Source organism: Balaenoptera borealis (assembly GCF_965194805.1).
Source record: "Balaenoptera borealis genome assembly, chromosome: 13".
Classification (NCBI taxonomy): Eukaryota; Metazoa; Chordata; class Mammalia; order Artiodactyla; family Balaenopteridae; genus Balaenoptera; species Balaenoptera borealis.
Window position 1 is genome coordinate 60,189,259 of NC_138870.1, and position 25,031 is coordinate 60,214,289.

The 25,031-nt window shown below is 40.4% G+C and overlaps 2 protein-coding genes across 13 annotated transcripts in view; one reads left to right on the forward strand and one right to left on the reverse strand.

Annotated features, from left to right (window-relative positions):
- Positions 1-11,561, reverse strand: part of TSPAN8 (tetraspanin 8) — a 249,805-nt gene extending 238,244 nt beyond the window's left edge. For all 10 annotated transcript variants that reach the window (XM_082351728.1, XM_082351727.1, XM_082351725.1 and 7 more), the window contains exon 1: positions 11,349-11,561. The gene's annotated coding sequence lies outside the window, so the exon portion shown is untranslated. The remainder of the gene's footprint in view (positions 1-11,348) is intronic.
- Positions 11,562-11,972: 411 nt separating this feature from the next.
- Positions 11,973-25,031, forward strand: part of LGR5 (leucine rich repeat containing G protein-coupled receptor 5) — a 121,640-nt gene continuing 108,581 nt past the window's right edge. For all 3 annotated transcript variants that reach the window (XM_082351572.1, XM_082351573.1, XM_082351574.1), the window contains exon 1: positions 11,973-12,312. In XM_082351572.1, coding sequence (XP_082207698.1) covers positions 12,101-12,312 — 212 coding nt within the window. In that variant the 5' untranslated portion in view covers positions 11,973-12,100. The remainder of the gene's footprint in view (positions 12,313-25,031) is intronic.

Consider the following 25,031-nt stretch of genomic DNA (forward strand, 5'->3'; position numbering starts at 1 on the left):
GTGTAAAACTCAATTGAGTAAAACTCAATTACTCACACTAATTGAGAAGGATAATAATTTTATTAGTGTTTGGAATAGTGTTTACTTCATCTATCTATTAAAAGAGAGATTACTAAACAAATTTATGGTATAAACATCATTCTAGGCAATGCCACTCATTTTTGCATGTCATTTTATTTTATTCTCTCATTGGTAAATCTTGTTTCCCAAAAAGATCATTCATGGCACTCAGATCAGTTTGTAAGCAAGTACTTATTTGTGGTGTGCCTGTTTTTAATCAATGTCTATCACTCCCACTAGACCAGAAGCTCCAGGAGATCAGGGACCATTTCCATTTCACTCACCATTCTATCCTCAGTACCAAACACAGTGCCAAACCAAGTAAGTTCTCAGTAAATATTCCATAAATAAGTAAATATCCCTTTTACAGCACTCTTTGTGCCTGGCACAGCTTAAAGCTGTAATAGTGGTCAATAAATTCTTATTGAATTAAATTAAGAGGATAGCCTTAAGGAAGGTGATTCTGGAACTACAAATTTACTCATAAAACCACTGAAATAATAATTGTAAGTCATTTGTAACTTTCCTTCAGGCATGTGCTTAATTTGACGCAATTTTGTTAAGCCCAATTCCAGGAGTAGTTTTCTTTTTTGTTCGTACTCTAAATTAGTAAACATATTTCTTTTCAGCAAAAAGCATATGAGTCAGACTTTTCTCTCCCTCAAATGAGTTATTCCCCCAGCTATTCAAAATTATTAGTGGGTGAGGTTACGTCAGATTTCCATTAATAAGTGATCAGTCCTGGTATTGAAAACTAAGAATATGTAAATGTAGATATAGACCATGATCAACCAACCAGGTACCAGTTGCTTAATAACCATACTTCTTCTGAATATTCTTCCTGGCTAAGTAACTAAACAAAACCTTGTTTCAAACCACAAAGATGCAGCCTTAGTGTTTCACTGACACCTGTTCCATACCCACAATGATGTGCCTTTCAACAGATGTGCCTATAGTGTTTGACACTGTGCCTACCCATCCTCCTGGTGACAGCCTCTCTGGGCTTCCTTCTAATGCCCTTTCGTAACTGCTCCTTTTTGGTCTCTGCTGACTCCTCTTCCTGATTTCTCCTCGAAGTGTTGAGATTTCTCAGATTTGTCTTCTCTCTCTCTTCTCCTTGGGAAGCAGAAAGGAGAGCCTGACAACACAGGTTTACAGTCAGCCTGCTTGAGGTCAAATCCCAGATCTAACATTCTCCAGCTGTGTGATCCTGGGCCTCAGTCTCCTCATCTATACAGTCATATCTCGTTGTACTGCACTTTGCAGATACCGCATTTTTTACAACTGAAGGTTTGTGGCAACCCTGTGACAAGCAAGTCTATGAGCGCCATTTTTCCAACAGCATTTGCTCACTTTGTGTCTCTGTGTCACATTTTGGTAATTCTTGCAACATTTCAAGCTCTCTCATTATTATTATATTTGTTACGGCGATCTTTAATTAGAGATCTTTGATGTTACTACTCTCATTGTTTTGGGTGCATGAACTGTACCCATATGAGAAGGTGAATTTAATCGATTGTTAACAAAGGATTTAGAATATTACATAAATCTAGGCGTTGAAGCAGCAGCAGGATTTGAGAAGGTTGACGCCAATTTTGAAAGAAGTTCTGCTTGTAGGTAAATGCTCTCAAACAGCATTACATGCTACAGAGAAACTGTTCGTGACCGGAAGAGTCAATCAATGCAGCAAGCTTCATTGTTGTCTTAATTTAAGAAACGTCCACAGCCACGCCAACCTTTAGCAACCACCACCCTGAAAAGTCAGCAGCCATCAGCATACAAGGCAAGACCCTCCACAAGCAAAAAAGATTATGAATCACTGAAGTTTCAAATGATGGGTACCATTTTTTAGCAATAAAGTATTTTTTAAGATATGTACATCGGTTTCTTAGACATACTGCTATTGCACACTTAATAGACTACAGCATAGTATAAACATAATTTTTACATAGTGGGAAGCCAAAAAATTTGTGTGGCTTGCTTTATTGCAGTCGTCTGGAAGCAAACCCATATCTCTAGGTAAAATGGGGGTATCTACAAAGTGGGGAAGTAAATAATAACTACCTCATGGGGTTGGTTTGAGGATTAAATAATACCTGTAAAATGCTTAGAACAGTGCCTGATGAATAGTCAGTAAATGTAAGATATTTATCTACAATCCCTTCCTCCACAATTCCACCAGTTCCCACACTTACATCCATCACCTCTCAAGATCAGTATCAACCATGACCACCTCATCAGCTAGAATTCCCAAACATGTGGACGTCTATCCCTCCCCTCTCTCTGAAGAACCAGCCTGAATATCCAGTTGAGTCCTGGGCCACCCAAACTCAACGTACCCAAACCTGGACTTTTCTTTCCCACATCTGCTCATTTTTTTAATAGCACCACCTTTCTCTCAACAAGCCAGCTTGGAAACTTTGTCTGTTGTATTGTTCTAGCTGGTATACCCAGAATATAATAGTGCCCAATAAGTATACACTGAATCAGTAGTCTTTCTGCCACCTTCTCCCTTCAATCATCCCCAGGCCCCAATGCCAAAGTTAGGCTCCTAAGGCATAATTGCTTTCCTACCCATCCATCTACAAAGTATCTGAAATTAATTCAATCTTCTCCTAACTTTCAATTTTATAGCTTTGCACACAAAAACTTTTTAAAAGCCCAAAAGTCAACCAAGTTTGAATTAAACACAATTTCCCAAATAGGTTCCAAGCTTTCCTGCCATCATCCCTTTGTTCATACTGTTCCCTGCTCTTAAATATCTTTCTCCAATGTCAAATTACTGCCCTTGCTTTAAGATGCATCTCAGATGCAGTCTGCCCCATAAAGCCTTCCCTAATTCTACCAGCAGGACATAGTCCCTTCTGCCTCCAAACTCCTAAAACCTCTGAACTTCTCCTAACGAACTTCCCATACCCTGCATTCTAGTATGGTCATTTCTCTAAATCTTGAATCCTCCTTGCCAAATTGAGAGGTCACATAGCGTATAGAACGGGGTCAAATCTGCTTCATACTTTGGGAAGTTTTTCAAGTTCTTTGAGCACCAATTTCCTCATCTGTGGGATAGGGAGAATAAACCATCATGAAGACATTAAAAAACTGGTATTTACAAATATTATTAATGAGGGATAATATTTTCCCATTATAAGTGGAAAACTACCACAATTGGGTAAAATATATATATGTACTAAGAACACTGAAATGAAATAGGTAAAATGTTAACAGCTCTTATGTTCAAGTGGCGGGGTTGCACATGATTTTAATTTTGTTCTATAATTGTTTATTTTTCAATATTTCTACAACTAGCTTGTATTCATTCCTCTTGTAACTGACTTATCAAAGAAACATTTATAAAATGCCTTCAGAAACTACATTATGGCCTGATGAAACAGAAAGATGAAGAATAATGACAGTTTATAAGAGGAAAAAAGTTTTAATTACTTGGGTAATATCATTCATAAAAGGGGGAAAAGTCTTTTATGTCTTCAAAATGCATTACATTTCAGCCATTATGTGACTGGAAAAAGCTCAAGTAGAATAAAGAACCTTAGAAGTCACTTGCCAAAAATATTTGCCATCATAATTGGTTAGGACATTGTCACAGCTCCTGAATTTCGGGTTTTCTGAGCCCTGCATGTGATCTACCATTGGGAGAGAGCAACACAAACACAGAGGCCATTGCATCAAGCCTGTGATCAAGAATTTATGTCTGGCTTAAATCAAAGAGTCCACAAGAAAGATCTGAAGCTGTAAAATTCCATGTTATAGTCAGCAGCCTAAGCGATTTTTGAAAACTTTTTTCAACTGCAAACTTGACGTGTCCAAAGTTAAATTTACTATCTTTTTTTCAAAGCCTGATCCTCTTCCGGGGCTTAAAAGTGTGGTTTTGGAGTCCTATCTGACCACAGATTCAATGTCAACTTCACCACTTATTGGAAAAGCAACTTTGGAAAGTTATTTAATTTCTCTGAGCCTCACTTTCCTTATTTGTTTAAAAGAGGATAATTATATTTCCCCTACAAGTTGTTGACAGGGATAAATTTTTTAAAAGATGCATTTAAGTCACCTAGCACAGCACCTGGCACAAATAAGGACTCAAAAATGGTAACAACATTTTTCAGTAAATAATCATCATCTACCCAGCCTCCCAGGCTAAAGGCAAAACAGACATTACAACCATTCTGTCCCTTGTAGGTATCATAGGCACGAAGTTGTGCCAATTCCACCCCTGAAATATCTCAGGAATCTAACACCTACTACCTCGCCATGTCCAGTGCTACATACATTTCTCACCTCTTGCTCAAATATGCATATACTGAAATCAGTGATAACTCCTGACTCCTGCTCCCACAGTGCCCCATGCTGACACTAAAGTTCTCTTTTCCCAAAGAAAAAATGTGACATCATTCCCCTGCTTAAGATGTCCTGGCCCCCTGTTGCACCCAGGATCAAGCCCAAGCTTAATAAGATGGCATGTAACACCCTCTTCACAATCCCTCTGCCTTAGTGTATCTCTCCAGCTTCTCCTTATGCCAGTTTCCCAAGATTCACACATGTTCACCCTGAGCTAGCACCATGCTAATCATTGTCTAAAAATTACCTTTGTCCTCATCACACTCCCAGGGATGGCCTTGCACTTCTCTTCCCTTAACAAACTCGTGCTGAGCCTTCAAGAACTTGCTCCGAATATCACCTTTTCTGTGAAGCCTTTCTCTGAGGCAGAGTTAGTTCCTCCCTCCTTTTTACCCTAGCAGCATTATTTTTTATCCCTGTTATTATCCTGCATTTTAATTTTCTGTTTTTCATGTCTGTCTTCTCAACTCAGTGGTGAATTACTTGAAAGCAGGCGCCATATGTATTTATCCCCACGTTTCCAGTGCTTGGCATCTATTGAACGTGCAATATACGTCTTTGGATAGATACATTTTAATTAAAACTGGGAATTGAGGCTTTACTAAAACTGGAAACTGAGGCCTGATAAATGTAACTCAGACTGTTTCACTAGCAAATGTTCCCGACCAAGGTCATCTCAAAGTTTTGTGAAACACTCTACTTTCATGTGAAACCACAGTAAATGTTCAAAGTACCATGTCATTAGCAAAAGAAAAAAGTGAAAGAAAAAAGTGAAAGTCTCTATAGAGTTGAAGAGACTTTCTCAAGGAAAAAATTCAAGAAAAGAATGGAAGGTCCTTTATTACTACCATATATTAAGTGCTTACTGCATGGAAGTCCCTGTAACACACTAGGTCTTGTTCTGCTAATGGCTCTGCAAAGTTGGTACAATTGTCCTCATCGTGCACATGAGGAAACTGGGCCTCACAGATGAAGTTCCTCCAAGTCCCACAACTTGTAAATGACAGAGCAGAGATTTGAACCCTGGCCTGTGAGAACCCAAAACCTGTACTGTGCTGCTATGTCATGCTGCCCTTCTCATAGGTGACCAAGCCAATGACCCTCACACCATTCCACACTCTCCCAGCCATCCCCACGGGAAGTTAGGGAGAAAATGGGAGGGGGAAAAACAGAGAGAATGTGAACAAAGGAGAGTGAAGGATGGGAAGAAAAGGAGAGGGATCGCCTCTTAGAAAATGTATTTAGAATATCTATATATTTTTAAAGCTGCAATGAGATTTCTTTCTACTAAATACAATCTAAAATCTATGCAAAAGAAGAAAAATCTATGAAACTTAAAATCAAAATGTTAGTCCTTGTTAAAGAAAAATTAAAACAAACAGGCTCATTTTATTAATCCACAAACCTAACAACACTCAACAAAAAGCTTCTGTAAATTTTAATTGCAGCAATCTGGACAATGTTTTATTATGACTCATTGACTTGAGCCACAATGTTTGCGCAATATATTTTGCCCTGCTTTATGAGACTGCACTTGCAGTGAAATGCTACTATGCATACTCAATGAAAATACACCAGACTTATCAAAATAAAGCATTTGGGGAAATAGCGTGCTCTGTATTTGTTTACTTTCCTTTATAAATCCTGCATGTCCATGGAATAAAATCCATAAATTTGTTCTTCTAAGTGAGCTGTACAATTCCTTCCCCTTACTTTTACTATTACTATCTGCTCAACACCTCTGTTTTTTCTTTCCTGAAATATGCTTATCAATGGTTATTTATTCTCTAGTGTTTGAGACAGAGCTCGTTCCTAACATATAGAATGGTTTCTACTAGCTACTCTACAGATATGTCCCCAGAAGAAGAGACAGGAAGTTCTGCCCTGTACTCTGCAAAGGAGAATGTGTCCAATGATGGCCGCTCACTCACCTGAGCTGACCACTTCCTTTCTCCTCTCTCTGGGTTGTGCTTTCGAAGGTACTTCCCTCTCTTTCCTCATCCAACAAGTTCTAACGCTCCTTTTTTCTGTCTTTCTTCTGAAAATTGTTTACGAGATGAATATTCCAAAGTTTGCTGATGTTTATAGGTTCATAATCCCTTTGCCAAAAATGTCAAGGTCACAGCTGTTGCAAATGCAGAATTTTGGAGGATTTGAAAAATAGACTATATTGGGAATGATATCCCATATATTATATAAAACCCCCAGTGGAGTCTGAGGAAGCACCCTGCAATCAAACACATCAACATTTCTGTGGCAAACTGAGCGAATATTAACACGAAACGAGAAAAAGACTATAAACAGATTCATGTCCGTTCAGTTCACATTGTGCCACCAAGTTTGTTTCAGAAGTCTTTCCTTTTTCAGAGCTCTTAGGATTTCAGAATTGCAGTTGAGAGATTGTAGATCTGAATATACTCTAGCAATGGGCCTTGGGAGAAGCATCCCTGCCAATGGGAACCTGTTAGCCTCTCATCATTTTGGAGCAAGGTGTGTGGTCTGTCTGAACCCTGACATTTAAATATGAGCATGTGGACACGACAGATGGTCAAAAATCCTAAAAAAGTGTAGTTCTAAAGAAACCATAAAAAGATCCACCAAAATGGGCATATGGAAGAGTTTGTCTGGATGCTAAGGTGATATTTGGCAGAATTTTTAAAACATGGGAATGAGCAGGAAGATCATTTAATTTTAAGTGTTTTATTATTTTTTTTCTCCTTAATCTTATTCTTAGTTTGAAAAGAAAACCTCTCTCTGGTTTACATGTGAATTTGATTGGACACATGTTCCCAGGATGCAGGCTGCATACCAGTAGAATCATGTTCATTATCATACATGTTCATTATCATACATGAAATAAAACAAGGAGATCAAAATGAGCTAAAGAATTAATAACATCATGTACCACTGTCCTTTCTCTTAGCATGTTGTGAACATGTGGATATATTTAAAGGTTTCCTTTGTGTTGGATAATATCAAAGACAGATCCCATCGATATTATATAATAAGCTATTTCAAAGTAATGAATTAGCTGAACTAATGCTTTCTTGCTAAATAAATAATTCTGAAAGAAAATAGATCTTTATTCTTAAATCCTCCTCCTTTCTCAATTAATTAGACTTTGTTGGTAAAAGGAAGTTAAGAAATTCAGCATAAGCCTGATTATATCATGAATGTAAAATGAGCAGGGCACATAATGGGCTCTATACTCTTTCAAACAAGTTAAATAAGTCCGTAATGGCCCACCAGTTGTGTAAACACTATTTCACTATACTTGTAAAAGAACTATTGACTTACCTGTTAACTTAAATTATCCTGGCATGCTTCAACTAAGCTTATTAGTAATTCATGCGGTGTACACAAATGTTTTTAGTTGTGGACTTTTATCAAAGATTAAAGAATTAGGAAAGCATCCGTTTAGCAAACCCAGAAACACAAACTAGACTGTACTTTACCAGAACTGATTTTAGGAACTTGCAAAGAGTCTAAGAAGTAAAAAGGGATTTCAATCCTGGCATGAGATATTCCCATTACACACCAGCTCATTAACAGTCAGATACCTTTCAAAACCATAAATAATATGAACATCTCACCCAGGCATAATACCAAATGAATCTACTTTAGCCTACTAACCTTACTATCACATGTAAGGGGTGGAGTTGTTTTGCTCTGACATCTCACCGCTATGTATTCCTGTGGGTAACTGGTTGTCGAAAGAAACTAGAAATATATATACTTAAGGGGGAAAACGTTGAATATATACTTGTCCTTTCTGTCACAGGAAAAAACCACCATTCTCTGCTCCAAATGGTTCCACTGCCATCCAAAAAGACTACACTTTTTTTTTCTTTACCAAAATATGTGAATTTCTTTCTCAGTAAAACAATAGTAAACCCAAGATACTGTCCAGTTTAACTCTGTATGTCTAGAATTCCCAAGGGATTTAGGAAAGGGTAAAGAACTTAAAGTCAAAAGACTCAGGTTAGAATTTGGTTGCATCACTGACTTGTTAGTCACCATTAGGAAAATGACTTGCATTTCTTATCCTTAAATTTGGGGTAAGAATAATGCTGACCTCATAAGGTTGGTATGAGGTGAGGACTGAGTGAGAACATGTAAATGTATAAAGAGCTGAGTCAATGCTTATGGTCCTTATCATGCAATTTGATAACTTGATCCTATAAATTAAATGTTATTTGCCATAAAACAGAGAGACCACTACTCAGAGCCCTTAGTAGAGCTTTCTTTCTTTTCTTTTTCTTTGTAGTGCACAAGGAATCTGGTTTGCTGTATTTTCTTATTAGCTAAGATAAAGTAATTAGCATATATGCATTCAGACAATAAAATCACTATTAGAAGAACCATTCTTATTTTCAACCCATATGATTTTCTATGTTTTAAGGTCTACAAGACCTTGAATTTCATCAGGTCTCACTCACGTATTCATGCTTCCTGGACTTGCAGGTTTTTACTGAGCATCCTTGATTGCAAGTGATCACAGATAAATCCTTACTCATTACCTTAAGCAACAAGACAAAACAAAATTGATTGTTCACCCAGTTGGGAAGTGATGGAGTAGAAACAGCTTTAGATCCAGATGTTTAAAAGAGGACCTTAGGATTTTGCTTTTCTCCTCACTAATGCTTATGTTCAGTTCCTGGTGAGCTCTCTCCACAAGGGAGAATGACAGCTCCCTTGAGCTCCAGGTTTCCTTGTCCTTAGAACTCATGAAGCCAGAAAAGAGCCTCTCACCCCAGAGTCCATGACAATCCCCCAGATGGATTCCGATTGCTCTGCTTGGGTCATATACTTACCCCAGGGGCAGGAAAGTGGGGCTACATGATTGACAGCTCTACCAGAGTCACCTAAGGTTTGGGAGGTAGTTTCCCAAAGGAAAAGTGTGGAGTGCTCTTACCAAAAAGAAAGAGGAGAAATGTTGGGCATGTGAAAAAACAAAAAATAAGTAACAGATGTTCATTACACCTGGCTTCATCCAGCATAGCTGTCTTTCTTCCTTGTAATTGAATCAGAAATCCCTCTGCTTTACATGAATTTGTTAACAAGCTTCAATTCCTGAACAGAAGAGGAAAGGCACTAACACAGGTTGAAAATTTACTCTGCTCTAAGCCAAGTTCCAGAGATTTTCACATTTAGAACTACCTAGGTAAATAATAATCCTCCTTTACAGAGACTTAGATAGGCTCATTCTGTGCTTCTGATCAAATGCCTAAAACTGTCAAAACCTAGATTCAAATCCAGTTCTGCCTGATTCATTCCACAACCAAAGTGCTATGCTCTTTTTGGAACCCTGAAATCATAGAAACTGTTGACAAAAGCCCTCAGTAAGATGATGGACACAACCATATTTGGATGCCTGTGTTGATAAATCAGTCAGTCAATAAATATTTGTTAAGTTTCCACTACCATGAGTCCATTGTATGAGTCCTACAGGTAAAGACAAGTGGCTCCAAAAGCTATCACAATAAAGTTGGGAAAACAAAACACATCAGCATTCAAGAAAACTTCAGGGCTCAATTATGTGGTATTTATAACATACACTTTCAGTGAGATTCCTGGGATTCCTGTGCAGAGTCTGTGCTCCTCTTAGATTGCAAGCTCCATGAAGAGAGGTAACTTGCCTCCCTAGGTCACTGCTGTATCATGATTGTAGCTATTCTACAAAGATTTGTTGCCTGATGATTAATTAGACTATAGTTACAGGAGGTTTTACAGAAAGAGTAAGTCTTGAACTGCTTACTTACAAAATAAGTAATCTGGGGATAGGTTTTTTAAAAAAGGGAAGGAAAATAGGTAATCAGTAGGCATTCTATAAATGTAGAAGGAATGGCTGGGAGAAGCAAGAATAACGTGAGAATAAGCAAAGGGATGGTAATGGATGTGATGTGCAAAGGGACAAGTGAAGGACCAGGACAGAATTAGGCACTGCACTGATATCCAGAAATCAGGGTTAACTCACAGTTTTCAGCAGCCACTGTCAAATTTTCCAAAATCTCTGGGCTGCAGGATCTTTATTTGCAAAATGAAGAGAATGGAGTATATAAAGCTTAGCCACTTTCTCCTTCCATCCAGTCCAAAGAATCACAAGCTTGCTAATGATGGGATTCTCCATAGAAAGGAACATGTTCAGAATACCGATTTAGGTCCAGGAATCTATATATTTTTTAAAGTTCCACAGGTGGTTAGCCAGCTTTGGGGATCACTTCTTAAATGAAGGAGAGTAAATACACACAAAGAAAAAAATCTTCCCAACTGTAAAATTCAGAAATTTATATGGGAAACTCAGCAGGATGGAAGAAGATTAAGAGAGGCCTTAAAAGCCATAAGGGTTCTCCACCTTCATGAAGCAAGGAGACATTGTGCCTGGAGTGAAAACTGTACATTTTTGTGAGTTGAAGTGGCAGGCTTGGGCCTTAACTTCTTTCAGCCACTCACTCAGGTCTGCAGACGTCGACTTGCTCCTCACCGAGGCCTTTTCTCCAAGAAAGCCCTGAGTCCTTTTCCTCCTTTCTCCTGCGGGTTCCCTGCAGGACACTTTTGAAGAGTGTGAGAACACGCATTTTGCACTGGCAATGGTTCTCACACCTGGGTGGGACTGCACTTACTTAGAAAACCCTGGGACACTTAGGATGAAAAGGCCGCCGAACAAAAGCAAACACCCATCTATCTGTCTGTCCCGCATTGCTTTACTAAAGGTGACTGACTTCCAGAGGATCCTAAATCACTTTAAAAAAACAGTCACTTCGACTTCTTACCCCGTGGATTAGACAGAATTGGAGTGCTTGCTCACGAGCTGTATTTACTTAGCGATTAGCCCAGCGTTTCGATTTTAGGGCAAAAGCGAGCCAGACAGGGCGGCTTGAGGTAAGGATCAAAAAGGCCACCCATCCTTCGCCTGGGGACGCCTGGTTCCTTACCCTGTTAGTGTAACTGTTTTTCTGGATTGAATTGTAGTCTTTTTTTTTTTTTTCTAACCACTCCATGTAGTCCCTCCATTATTTGAAGTGTTCTTAGAGGAAGCGTGCCGCATCCCTCGGCCCCTGCGCGTCTGTCTGCGTCCGTCTGAAGCAGGTCCCTTTCGGCTCTCTGACCTGGGTCGCCAGGACGCGGGAGGGAGTGGGGGTGGGGATGGGGTTCCTCTGCTCCTCCTGCGGCGCTGAGCGCCGGAATCCGCGCCCCGGAGGCAAAGCCCGAGCGCTGAGAACTCGCCTGCACCTCGCGCCGCCAGCCGCCTCCAAGCCGCGGAGTCGGGAAAGAAGGGAGGGGGTCGGAGGAGGGAAAGTGGGGCCAGGCGGGGGGTGCCTGGGAAGCCGGGCTGCGCTGACGTCACTGGGCGCGCGATTCGGGCCGGAGCGCTTTAAAAAACGAGCGTGCGAGCGGAGATGCTGCTCCACACCGAGCAGGCCGCCTGCAGCAGCAGCGCGCACGGCCCCCGCAGCGGCTGCAGCCAGGGCCGCTCCCGAGGCCCGCGTGGCGGCAGGGGCACGGCCGGGCCCCGCAGCGCTTCTCCTCGGCGCCCCCGCCGGGGGTCAGGAGCGCGGCGCCCCGCGCTGTAGGCGCCCGCGGAGCCGCAGAAGCCCGCCGAGCTGCGCCTGGCGCGCCACCTTCCGCCGCAAGCCCGACGCTGCCCTCCCGCCGCGCCCCGCTCGCGGCCCCCTGCCCGGGCACCATGGACACCTCCTCGGCCGGCTTGCTCCTGGCCTTGCCCGTCCTGCTCCAGCTGGCGGCCGGGGGCGGCTCGCCGAGGCCGGGCGCGCTGCTGCGGGGGTGCCCCGCGCACTGTCAGTGCGAGCCGGACGGCAGGATGCTGCTCAGGGTGGACTGCTCCGACCTGGGGCTTTCGGAGCTGCCCTCCAACCTCAGTGTCTTCACCTCCTACCTGTAAGTGCGCCTTCACTCCGCTCCGGAAAGGGGGCAGAGGGAGGAAAGGAGGCGGGCCCTAGGCCAGGCTGGGGGCTCCTCGGCTCCCGCCTGCTCTGGAGGGGGCGGGCGAGTTTGCAAAGGGCGTCTTGGCCAGGCGTGTTTGGGCCCCTGGGAAATGCACGTGTCTCGGGGTAGCACGCCCGCACTTTCTGGGCCCGCAGAGAAGCGCCTTCAAGTGCAACCCGGGAAAGCGCTGGTGCGCTGCAGCTTTGCGGTCCAGCTCTAGGCAGGTCGCCGCGCGAATTCCTCCGACTGGAGGCATTTGCCTGCATTGTGGACATTTGTGCCCCTGAGCCTGGAACCCAAGGGCAGGCTGCCCAGTTGGTCCCTGCCCCAACCTCCCCTCCTTGTCCTGTCGCGTTCCACGAAGAGATGGGCTGTAAAAATTTCCCCAAAGGAGAACTCCAACTCGTCCAGCTCCAAAGGAATTTACTCTGCATCCCTTGCACAGTCGCGTGATGTAACCTTTTTCTTTTCTTTTCTTTCTTTTTCTTTCTCTCCCACCCCCCCCCCCTTTTTTTTTTTAAATGAAGTGATTATAATGTGGCAACCACAAGCCCGATAAGAGCTGCCAGAACGTTATCTTTACCTTTGGCTGCCCGAGCCGGCCTTTGAAGTGCCCGCGGCCACGGTGTAATCTTTAACCATCTCCTCCTCCGGGGGAGGAAAGGGAAGTGGGCTGAAGGCGGCGGGGCGGGTAAACAGCGGCGCAGACACCCAAGTGGAGACCTGAAGCTCTCTGTCATCCCTCGGGGATCCTCCCAGCCCGTCATCCCCCCACCACAGACTCCAAACCCCAACTGCGGAGACGAGGCAGCGGCTCATTTCATAATCTTGTCTGGAAAATCCAGGCCCGGAGGGTAACAGGTGGTTGGGTGGATGAGGTGACCCAGGAGGAACCCGATTCTTGGGAACCAAGTCGACAACTCTCCATCGCCCTGGGGAGAATTTGGGGCTCGCTTCCTTCGAGCAGAGAGACCAGGGGTCGGGACCACTCGGGAAAAGGGGCACTCGTGGCCACAAGGTTACCTGTTTAGGTTTGAACTCGAGGCACTGCGGTGAGCCCACCCCAAACCCTGGCAATCCCAGTTTCGGCTTCTCTGATGTACCTTGGCAGGAGCGAGTTGGGATGTTTGTGAACTCGGTCTTTCCTCTGTTTAGTTGTTTTCTGGAGGGAAGAAACATGAAGAGGCTTGCACAACGCTTTACACTAGATAGTGATTCTTTTTCTAGAGACAGAGTGAGGAAGAAAAAAAATTCTTTTTTACTTGCTTTGATTTTGCGTTGAAAGGGAGGGATTATCCTGCTATATTTTAGTGTTAGTAGATGGCAGTCTCTTCCTCACCTACCATAAAACTATTTTGGCTGCTTTCCCGATCTGAAAAGTTTATAAAATTAATCTATTTCCCCACCAGGTTTCCCTTCAGTGGCACTTAATTGCATGGTGTAGTGATATTTTTGCAGTGATGGAAATCTGCTCCCCTAAGTGATCATTCTCTAAGAAGTCACATTTCCTCCTCCTAAACAGCTATCTGTACTACGAAACTGTCTGTACTATTCATCTCCAGTCTCTGGGTTTAACTGCTAAACTCAGTGTTTCAAGAATCACGTATTCTCCTGTATCGTGAATTTCTGAGAGTGGTTGGCAGTTGCACTTAAGAGCCTAGAACTATTCTTCCCCATCACCCTGAAGAAACTGGCCATATACAAGGGAGTTGTGCAATCCCCCCAAACATTTACCTATTTAAATAATACACTTGTTAGAAAACTTGTTTAAGGATACAGAAAATAAATGTCACGACTTTTTTTCTCTCACTCATTTGTTAGGCTTCTGTTACTAAAAGTTGGCATAAAATACTGCTTCAAATCATTTCCCACATACCTCAAATGCAGTTAACTGCATCCTCCATGTGCTGGGGAGATCTGACTGCCACTGTTCCCTATCTATCATTATGGATAACCCCTTGGAGTTAAGATACCATTAGGAAGTTAATTGTCAGCTTTTTCTAGTGCTAGTTGATGACAGCCTGTGTCCTGGCCTAAGGGGAAATTTTCTCATTGTCCTATAAAATATTAAACTCAGAGTGTCTGTGAAAAGCGTCACAGTGAAATGTCAAATACTTGCATCTAATGGTTAACATTTCAGGGAATATGAGTGCTAAATGTAGAAATCAGTCCTGAAGTAAATAACCAAACTGATGTTCTTCGTGATGGGCAATTTCAGAATTGATCTCCTTATAGAGTACAAAATGCCAGAGGCCATCGGATGCCCTGCCTTGGTGGGTTGAAGGGTTTGAGGTTGGGGGGTTTGTTTTGACAACCTCAGGAACTCTGTGCCGACATTAAGGGTAGATGGTGCCCTCTTTTGGTTACACCTATAATTAAGTGACCATTTCTCCTTCACTTGTGCACTCACAACCTGAAAGAGAAATCTTTATTTACTCATATTTGAATAAATAAGCTTGTGTTTTACTGGTTGTATTATTTTAAGAGATAACTTCTTTTTGCTCTTAAATGGGAACACGAAGTTACAGCCCCGCTCCACTGGGGCCCAGTGGTAATTAAGCTTTGATGAGAAAGTTGCAGTGTGCAAAGACTGATGTGGGTGAAAGACCAGACTACTATCTTTTATTGTTTGTAATAAGTTACCACCATTTCTTTGAGTGAAACTGTTATCTCTTAATCTTCCTCCTCTCCCCAGAAAAGAACAAGCATTTCATTTTCTTCAGATTGATGGTGGCAAGTTCCAGCTGCACATGTTTGGCAAATAGATTTGCCACAATCTGATAACTGGCTAGTCCAACTCGTAGGTAAAGAAAGTTTCTTCAATCTCTTCATAGAAGGTTAGAGCTGTTTATGTACAGCTTTAGAATCTTTCTTCCCCAGAAAAGCTTAGTCTTAAGCCAGTCCAAACATTAATATTAACTCTCTTTTCTTACTGAACTGCATTCTCCAGTGGATCTGTAATTGGACCACTGAACATGCATGGTATAAACACTGGAAATTTTCAATCTTAATCTTTCTCTCTCTCTCTCTGTCTCTCCCTCTCTCTCTCTGTCTCTCTGTCTCTCTGTTTCTCTCTTCCATTGATTATGGGCTCTGATTTTACAACAGGGGCTGATAAAGCTCACTCAGCAGAAAACAAGGAACACACCAAGGTTAAGACAAAAGCAGACAATAGTTATTTCCAACGTTTAGTACATCTCAACCTAGCAGTAGTGATCTGTCAGAAATATAGTGCTAGCATCTAATCTTATTATAGGTAAGTTATTTTAATGCATCAAATGTGGACATTTTTGCTAATAGGGTCTTAAAAGTAAGCTCCCTATACTACTTTGATGTATCTTTCATCCAGTTAGTGTGGCATCCAAATAGAAAACTAAATCCTAATGAACATCTTAATATAATAAATATACTTTTCTTTATTGATCTAGAACAGCCATTTTATTTTTAAACGAAAACTGAGTTTTTCCCTGCTATTGCTTAAAGACATGAACATTTCATCCACAGGCAAATTTATGTCACATAAACTAAAGGAACCAAGAGAAAGATTTTTTTTTTTAATTTTATGTAGTTTGGTTACTTTTTCATATGTAACTTTGTAACAAAATTTAATTTTACACATAACTGGTAAAACTAGTTTTAATTTAAAAAACCAATCAAAAATCTCAATTATAACTAATTAAGGATGCCCTGGTGTCATACATGTGTTCTAAGCATTTAAGATACGGTTTCAAAATTAAAGAAACTTTTCAGAATCTTCCTTGAAAATTATTTAATATATTTCTACTTCCCTTCAAGCAAAGAAAACTATTTTAAATGAAGGAAAATTTTGTACTTTAGAGATGGTTACAAAAGCCTTAATTGTTACAGCAGTCTTAAAATTCAGGTCAGTTGCAAAATTCATAGTTTGCTCTACAACCTACTTGCAAAATTCGTTAAAAATATAATGATATCAGTGACTTTTCTGCATTTTAATGAAGTTCTTTCTTTTTCTTCAGGATGCCCGGGTTTTCTTAGTAGTGTTTTTGTTATGGGGCAATTATTGAAACTAATTGACTGAGTTAGTCTGAGTGATTTCTTTTTTAAGTAGTGGCTCTGATTCAAACAATTTTGTGGTGTAGATTTAGAATAAATATTTTACTGAATATGTTCAACATGTGCATGGCAGAGTTTTTGTGACAATAATGAATTTTTACATATAGTAAGCATGATCCTCAATCAGATCTTCGATCTTTTTTCCCTTTACACATTTTCTTCGAAGTAAAGGCGGAGTTCTGATCTGCAGTGAAAGGTGGCAGTCACCAATGAGTTAGAAGATTGGAATAAAAAAATAACCTTTGTAATTAAATAAAATTATATTTTAATAATGAAACCATTCCCACTTGGATGTGCTTTAAAAAGTTCAGAAACACAAAATTAGTCTATAATTTCTCAAAGTCCAGTTTTTAACTGAACTGTTTGTTTTTAATTTCCAAAACATGTAACTGTCAAAAGCATAGACATAATAACCAAGTAAACAATTAACTATCATAAAATTAAAGACATTGTGGAATATTTATAGTTTTACAACTGATACCTAATATCTACTTACCTTAATAAAGCATTTTTTATATTTCTTCTATTGAATGTATACATTTAAGTCATTTTAGCTATAAATTTAAGTATGTTTCCAATTAAACCAAATCATATGCCATAATACAGAAATGAAAAACAGTAGTGAGTGCTGCATTGAGCAATTTTGTGAAGTAATTCTTTTGGTTTTGTTCAGTTATTTATATAAATTTAGAATAATGCTAAATGGCATATTTCCTTGTAAACACCCACAAGTGGATATTTCTGGTAAATTGAATTCTTCATGAGAAGGCAAATTCCTTCCTATGAGCTTCAACCTCCTCACTCCTGGTGCAGTGTTTTCCTTTATACAGTCTCATTTTGTAGTAGAAAAGTGAATCATACTGGCATTAGCGCCACCACTGATATATTACTTACCAAGCTGATAATTTAGTCCTATTGCTATTTTTGATGTATCTTAGGATTTCATTTGTTAAACTACCCATGAGTTCCAACCTACTACAACTCTTTTATTCCCAGATCTGTCAGCTTCGATATACAGTTTTATTCAGTCATTATAGACGCCAACTACATGCTCAGTTTCACCCATGGAACTCCTTAGCTATGGGAAAAGGAGACATTGCATAGGCTGTGTGGTGGAATTTTTTATAAAAATTTTCATAATTCAAAATTAATTTGGTTTTCCATAGGTGACATGGTAGGAAGCAGGCTCATTCTTGAAATCTCTGGTGTTTTCTCCCACCTCTTCAAGTTAATTTTTTTTTTTTTTTACACTGGTTGAGCCCAGTGGAAATGCCTTATTTGAAAGTGGTAGGTAGAAGAACGTTGATCATTTGATTTCACAATATGGAATAATGTTATCTAGTAGTAATGCTAAAAGACGGTTAACAGGGTGTTCAAATTAGTAGGTTAACTTTTTTTTCCTTTTTTTAATTAAAAAATCTTTAATTTTAATTGAGATATAATTGATGTATAACATTAGTGTCAGGTGTACACATAAAGATACAATATTTGTATCGAAAATGATAGCCACGATAAGTCTAGTCAACATCCATTAACCACACACTGGGTTAACTATTTTTAAAATGCTTCGTAAGCAGGAGTCCTTCCTCATACCCTCATTCTCAATGTTTAAATCTGGGATTGGAAAAGCTGGAATTTACTTTAAAAGTATGCAGAAGAACCAACCATTGTCCATGAAACCATCTTCCTTAAAATCAGATGGAATAATTCTCCAGGAGGTAATGATGGGCTGTCTTTCCTTCAGGGTTTATCTTCCTCACTAGACTGTGAGCTCCGCCAGGCTAGGAAATTTTCTACTTTATTTCCCAAGTGCCCACACCAGTGCCTGGCACTTAAGAGATGTTCAGTAAATACTTGTAATGTTGAATTGAATAGAATTGGCTGAACCAGCTGCTGAAATCCCAGTGGCTAAAAGAGCCCAGAGAAAGACAGATGAGAACTACTTGTCTGCAAGTAAGAGAACAACACAAGGCTACTGGTATCCCACAATTATGGCTCAGCCCCTTTGGAAATACAATTAAATTGTATTTTGCTTAAATGATGCCATGAGTTGTTTAACAAACGCACCAGAATTTACTTGTCTAAATTACTTTATTATTGTAATGACACTAATTATAACAGCTGACGTTTATACTGTTCTTCCTGAGTGCCAGGCATTATGCTACTACTTTACTCAATCCCACATCCCACAACAACTTTTTGACACAGGTACTATTATCATCCCTATCTTGGGGGCCCGTTAGCTTATTGCAAGGCTATTTCCATTGCTCAAAACGTTTGGGGGGCCTCTTTGAAATTATCTTCAGGGTCAGTTTACCAGAAACACAAGAAAACGAGCCTTCTAATGTTTAGCTATGCCTCATAGTAATTGTAATTGGTGCTGAAATACTTCTTCTTAGGAACACAGTTTATGAAGCCCTAATACCACAAATATTTCTTCAAGGAATCCTGGGAAATGCAGTTTTTAGTTTTCAGTAAAATGAGAATAATATTATATAGCTTAGGGCCTATCTTTTAAGATTAGTAGATACCTTTTCATATATCCATTTTCTTACTACCACAAAAACTATTTCTCTTGTTTCCAAGTCGAAGATAAATTGTGGTAGTGCCCAAGTATTATAAAGAGTGATCAGTTGACTAATAACTTCCAAGTTAAAAATGAAACTTGTTTTTTCTATGACCAGATCTATGTGTCAAATAAAGTAGCTGAATTCTTTGGAACTATTTGTCAATTCAAAGAGACATGAACTTTCTTAATAGGCCAATTTTATTTAAGTTTGTATTTACCTTTAAAACTGATGAGATAAGATGAATTGACACATCATTTATTTGATTCAGAATGGAGAATTATTTCAAATTTTTATCTACTTATCGATCACTCTGTAAGCGCTGCACGGTTTAACAATTAAGCCAGTGATACAGACTTCTGTGTAAATAAGAAATCTGGATAAGTCAGAGAAAAGTCCCTTCCTTCAAACAAAGAAGAACTTTTCCTGAACTATCCATTTAGTTTCTTCAGTCCTTCAGTTCATTTGCTGCTGTAAACCTATGTGTTAATCATTTATTGTATTACAAAGTCGACATGAAAAACCAATAGCTGACCAATTAATTATAAAGCATATTCAATGTAAAGAGCACCTCCTCAAGGAAGAACTGATGTTTAGAAAATTTAGGTTACATTGGGATATAATCTCTAAAAGCTCTTACAACAGTACACTCAACTGTAGTTTTCTGTGAACATTAATAATTTAAAATTATAGCAGATACAAACTATTCAATACTATATACAAAATAGATAAACAACGAGGTCCTACTGTATAACACGGAATTATATTCAGTATCTTGTAATAAACCATAATGGAAAAGAATATGAAAAGGAATATATATGTAAAAAAATTATTCAGCAATCCCTAGTTTTCAAGTGTCTCATTTTTAACATATGCACATTTTTTCCATGTTCATTTTGCCCTTCTTGGCTTCAGAAGGAGTTTGATTTCATCTTCCAACAAAGACTGTGATGGTCAAGGGGAAAGAAAGCCATCTCATGCACACACTAACACACACACAGCAACACACCGATAAGAAACAGATTCCTTTGTGCCGCTTGCTCGGTGGAAATGATACATAACATTGACATGGCATGGCAGCAGAGAGCCAACCCTTTTAAGGGGAGACACCGAGGAGCTGGCTGTGAAGGCACCTTCAGTTAGCTTCAGAAGCTGAAATGCAGAAGACAATTGTTCTGGCAATGGGAGCCCAACTCCAGCTGGGAACACGTGCACCGAGCTGACCTTCCTCGTCAGCCTGCCAGCTGAGATTAAGCTTTCCTCAAGTGGTCCCTTGTTAGCCCAGCCTTTTCCCCAGTGTTGCTCATCTTTCACAACTGGAAGCCAAGTGTTTCAAACTGTTACTCAATTTTGCAGCCAAATTCCTTTATTTCCTCCTTCCACCTCCTTTTCTGCCTCTCTCTCTCTGTCTCTGTCTGTCTCTCCGTCTGTCTGTCTCTCTCTCTCTCTCTCTCTCACACACACACACACACACACAGTGATGACTAACCTTACATGCACGCCTTCCTTTCCAAAGTCCACACTAAGAAGAGAATCTAAGAATTTTTATGTTTCGCTAAAAAACTAGTAAACGCTCTTGTGCTCCTTTTTCTTCTTGAAACCTTGATTAAGTAGAACAGGGACCTCTGCAAAAGATGTCTCTTTGCAAAAATAACCTTCCTTTGATCAAAAAAGCCACAGAAGTGTACTTCTCGGGAAAGTAGAAAACCACACATGATCTCAAGTGGAAAAAATATAAAGAATTTGCTGAATTTTTAACCTTAGCACGTAACAAAGATATTATTTTAAAGTTCGTTGGTTAATGTGGGCTGTGTTAGAACTTTCATTGTATTGTGTTTGGGTTTACCCAATGTTATTTTAATGAGCTTATTGGTTCAACACACAAAATACCACATGGCGCTGGACGTTTTTAGGTTATAAATTTTCTTGTGAGGCACTTATTTGAAGGAACTCTGTTACATAATCAGTTGGTCTTTAAATCTATCAGCACAAAAATAACCTTTTACTTTTTGTATACATATACGGTGAAGATTATTTGATTATAAAAATTTCCATGGAAGGAGCTACATTCCTTAATCATTATGTGTATATATTAAGATGTTCACAGTAAACATTTATTTCACAATGTTCGTTGAATGAATCTACAGAATGAGTTTGGGGTCTTCTAGTAAAGACTGAAATAAGAAATCTTCCTCTTTATTTTCTCTTCATACTTCTTGTCCTGAAGGGACCCTTAGCAGACCTGCTTGCATTTAGCCATAGTTGTACTCTATAATTAGCAGTGTTGTCTGCCCAGTAGAGTAAAGCCTAGGAAAATATGGCAAGAGAGATGGAAAGGGTGTGTGGAAATCTGCCACCTAAGAAATAGCACAGGCAGAACAGAGAGACGGTGAGACCTCCGCAAGGCATTCAGCCCCGGTTGGTACGTTTCTCCTGTGTCTCTCCTTATCCCTCTCCATCCCTCTCTTCCAGATAGTATCAGAGGAGGACCGGAAGAATGCATTTTCCTTATCTCAGACACTCTACCCCCCAGGGTTTCAATCTACAAGACGAAGGGAAGTTTAGAAAGAAGAGTCTTGGGGATTAAAGTTATCAACTCTTAAGCGCACTGAAATCGGGGTCTTTGATTTTAACGTGGGGAAGCCACCATCCCTGTGGTGGGAGACCTGAACTCACTGAAGCCCCCATCCCCCAGCAGCTGTTATTCTCCGGGGCTCAGTGCAGCGGAGTACAGGAGGAAGTTCAAGATCTTTTTTCATTGAGTCTTCAAGCTCAGCAGCAAAAGGAAATCCTAGTTAAACCAGATTCTCCCAGGGTGTAAGCCTATCTCATTTGAAGATCTCAGAAATTTTAGCAGCGTGATTAACTGAGAGCAAGGATCCACCTTCCATCTTACAGCTGCTGGCTTGAGCATAAAGTCCACTGCCCCAGGGTCTTGTAATCGTGAGAAGTGTTAGGTGGATATGGTCTGGTCCTGAATGACTATTACAGAGTAATTTGAAGCCCCCTTTGCCTTAGCTGTAGAAACTCCTCAGAACACAGTTAATTGTATAATGGGAAGAGAAAGGCTAATTTTGGTAGATTTATGTTAATTACAGTAAAACCAATTCAGAGCTCGCACTAATAGCTAACTACATTTAGAGTAAGCTCTACTGTAAAGAACGAAAAGGATAATCTTTTATCCACAAATTACCAGAATGACTAAGCTGTATACCTGAGGTCACATTACACAGTGCAAAACTGAAATTTAATCATGATTGCTAGAGCATTACCCTAATTGCGCAAATAAGCGGAATTAAAATCACTTAGATGGGTTGCAGAGGTTTTTGATGAGTCAAAAGCTATGTCTACCCACAGGCTTTAGAATAGAAAAGACCTTGGAGATGACCTAATCCAACACCTTCATTTTCACAGATGATGAAATTCATGCTTGTAAGAGGTAAACAACATACCCAAAAATCACATAACTGGCAAGGATGGAATTGGAACCCAAGTCTCCCAAAAACCCCGGTTGAATGCTCCTTCTTTCCACCTTTTTGCTCCAGTGCCAGATACTCAAGTGAATTCTAAAACTCCCAGTTACTTTTCTAGATGTTACCAAGTATCCTGTTGCTTATGCATATTATATGTTCATATCTAGGTATGTGCCTGAATCTCAACCTGGTAAGATTTTGGCCCACTGTAGACACAGATAAAGTGTCTCTGTATCACCTAAAAAATCTGTAAGGCAGAAAGAAGCAATCAGTTTTAGTTTGAGGAATAAATAGTTAACTTCCCAAATTTCAGTTCATAGTCTTTAAACATGTCTTTACTGTAATTTAAATTTCACTTGGGACTTTAATTTGACCAAATTCAGGTAGCCTTCTTGTCTCTTGTCTCTGTTCCCTTTCTCCCCTAGCACTGAAATTGCATTAATTCTGGCTCTCCTCCCTTTTTGCCTGGATAACTGTGGCAGTCTCCTATATTGGTTTGCATAGACCCCCAAGACACACACACTCCCTGCCACCCCACGAGTTTGTCCAAGATGAAATTCTGCTCACGTCTCCCATACATTCAGTCCTTCAGTGCTTTCCTGTGGCTTTCACGGTAGAGTTTAACTCCTTAGTTTAACCCACAAAATCAACTTGTCTTGCCTCATCCCTCACTCGCAAACCCTGTTGCCAATCCCTCCTCCCCAACCCCCCACGTTCTCTCCTCTCCAGCCATATCAAACCACATCCTGCAGTTTCCATGTCTCAGGCCTCCCCAGGTGTTCACATGTGTTGGTCTCTGCTTGGAATGCCTTTCTTCTTTTTCATCTTTCCAACTTCTGTGAGTTTTTCCATACTCAGTTCAAACATCACCTCCTCCAGAAAGCTTTCTGTGACCCACCATTTTCGAAACCTGTCTGATGCTCCCACATCGTCCTGAGCCCAGACTGTCCCAGCACTCACCACCTGTGATCACCATGTATATGTATGATCAGAGAGTGATGTATAACAGAGAGTGTATAACAGAGAGTGAGATAAGCTGATAGAATGTATAACAGAGAGTGAGATAAGCTGATAGAATCTCCGGTATAATCTTATAATGTGGTGACCAAGAGGCCCTTCCCTCTGAACTTGGCAGACTGCATTGTTTGTAAACTCCCCTTGAATTGTAGATTTTCTTGGACCAAAGAAGAAAGGAGTCTCACTGGATTAGAACACAGAATCCCTAGGTATCAATCATGGTTTTCATTTTCTGTACTTTATGATGCTTTGCTATCTTGGGACCTTGCTTACCCAGGAGGGACTGCCTCGCCCAGGGCTATCCCTGGAGATAGCAATGACTCCCCCTGCAAGTGCGCCTTTCAAGTGCAAACCAAGCAACCCAAAGCCCACACCCCCAACCTCCTTCTTTATCAGGCTCTTGCAGGACTCTTACACGCTAGGTCAATATTTCCTGCCCTAATCACCCCAGGGCCAGGTACCAGATAACTCGGGGCAACACCTACACCCCGAGCCTGATGACATTATTCAAACTAGCCAATTCTAAGTCTGCTTGTCCTGCCCATTCCTTCCCATGGAAACCACAGTAAAGACTCTTGCCCCTGCTTTCTTCCCTCTCCTTCTTCTACCCACCAAGTGGTCCTGCATGGCTGGATGTGCCCCCCTGCTTTTGGCAACTGTGAATGACAAACCATCTTTTCACTAGCAGTCATCTTGTGCTCTATAGGCAATACTATACCTGAATAACTTTAACACCTACATCTTCAAACACCCTTTGCTCCTGCACGCCTGTGCCTGGGCAACTTCAAAAGCCGTTATGGCCGGGGTGCACTTAAGGGACAGTCAACACCATTTTCCCTCTCTAGGGGACACTCCCTGTTCCCCTAAACTCTACGTAAGACTCGCACATCATCCACGCCTAAGATACAAGGTGCCACCAAGTGTATAACAGAGAGTGAGATAAGCTGATAGAATCTCCGGTATAATCTTATAATGTGGTGACCAAGAGGCCCTTCCCTCTGAACTTGGCAGACTGCATTGTTTGTAAACTCCCAAAACAGAAAAAAAAAAAAAAAATCAAAACGTGCTTTTTAACACTTTTACCCCTAATTTCTCATTTGAGTCTCATAAAATAGTTATGAGTAGCCCTACTTTAGAAATGAGAACATCTTTTGACAAAGCTCACAGCCCTGTCTTGAATAACCTTAGCAAGTTACACCGCATCTCAGTTTTCTCATCAGTAAAATGGCAATAATAATGACATTTACCTCACTGGATTGTTGTGAAGATTGGTAAGATAACGTATGTAAAGAACTTTGCATAGTACCTCATATGTGGAGCATGCATGAAACGTTAAATGTTATTGGTTTTGTCGGCCATGGTTTTACAGTTGTTATAACACTAAACCCATGTTTTTCAAATACACAGTGTTGCCTCCTGTTGTTATCCCCCCAAAACAGTTAAATCAATTGCCCTAAAATTTTACAAGTGTAAATGCAATTTTCGTTAAACAAGATTTTTTAATGTTAAAAATGAGGGGAGA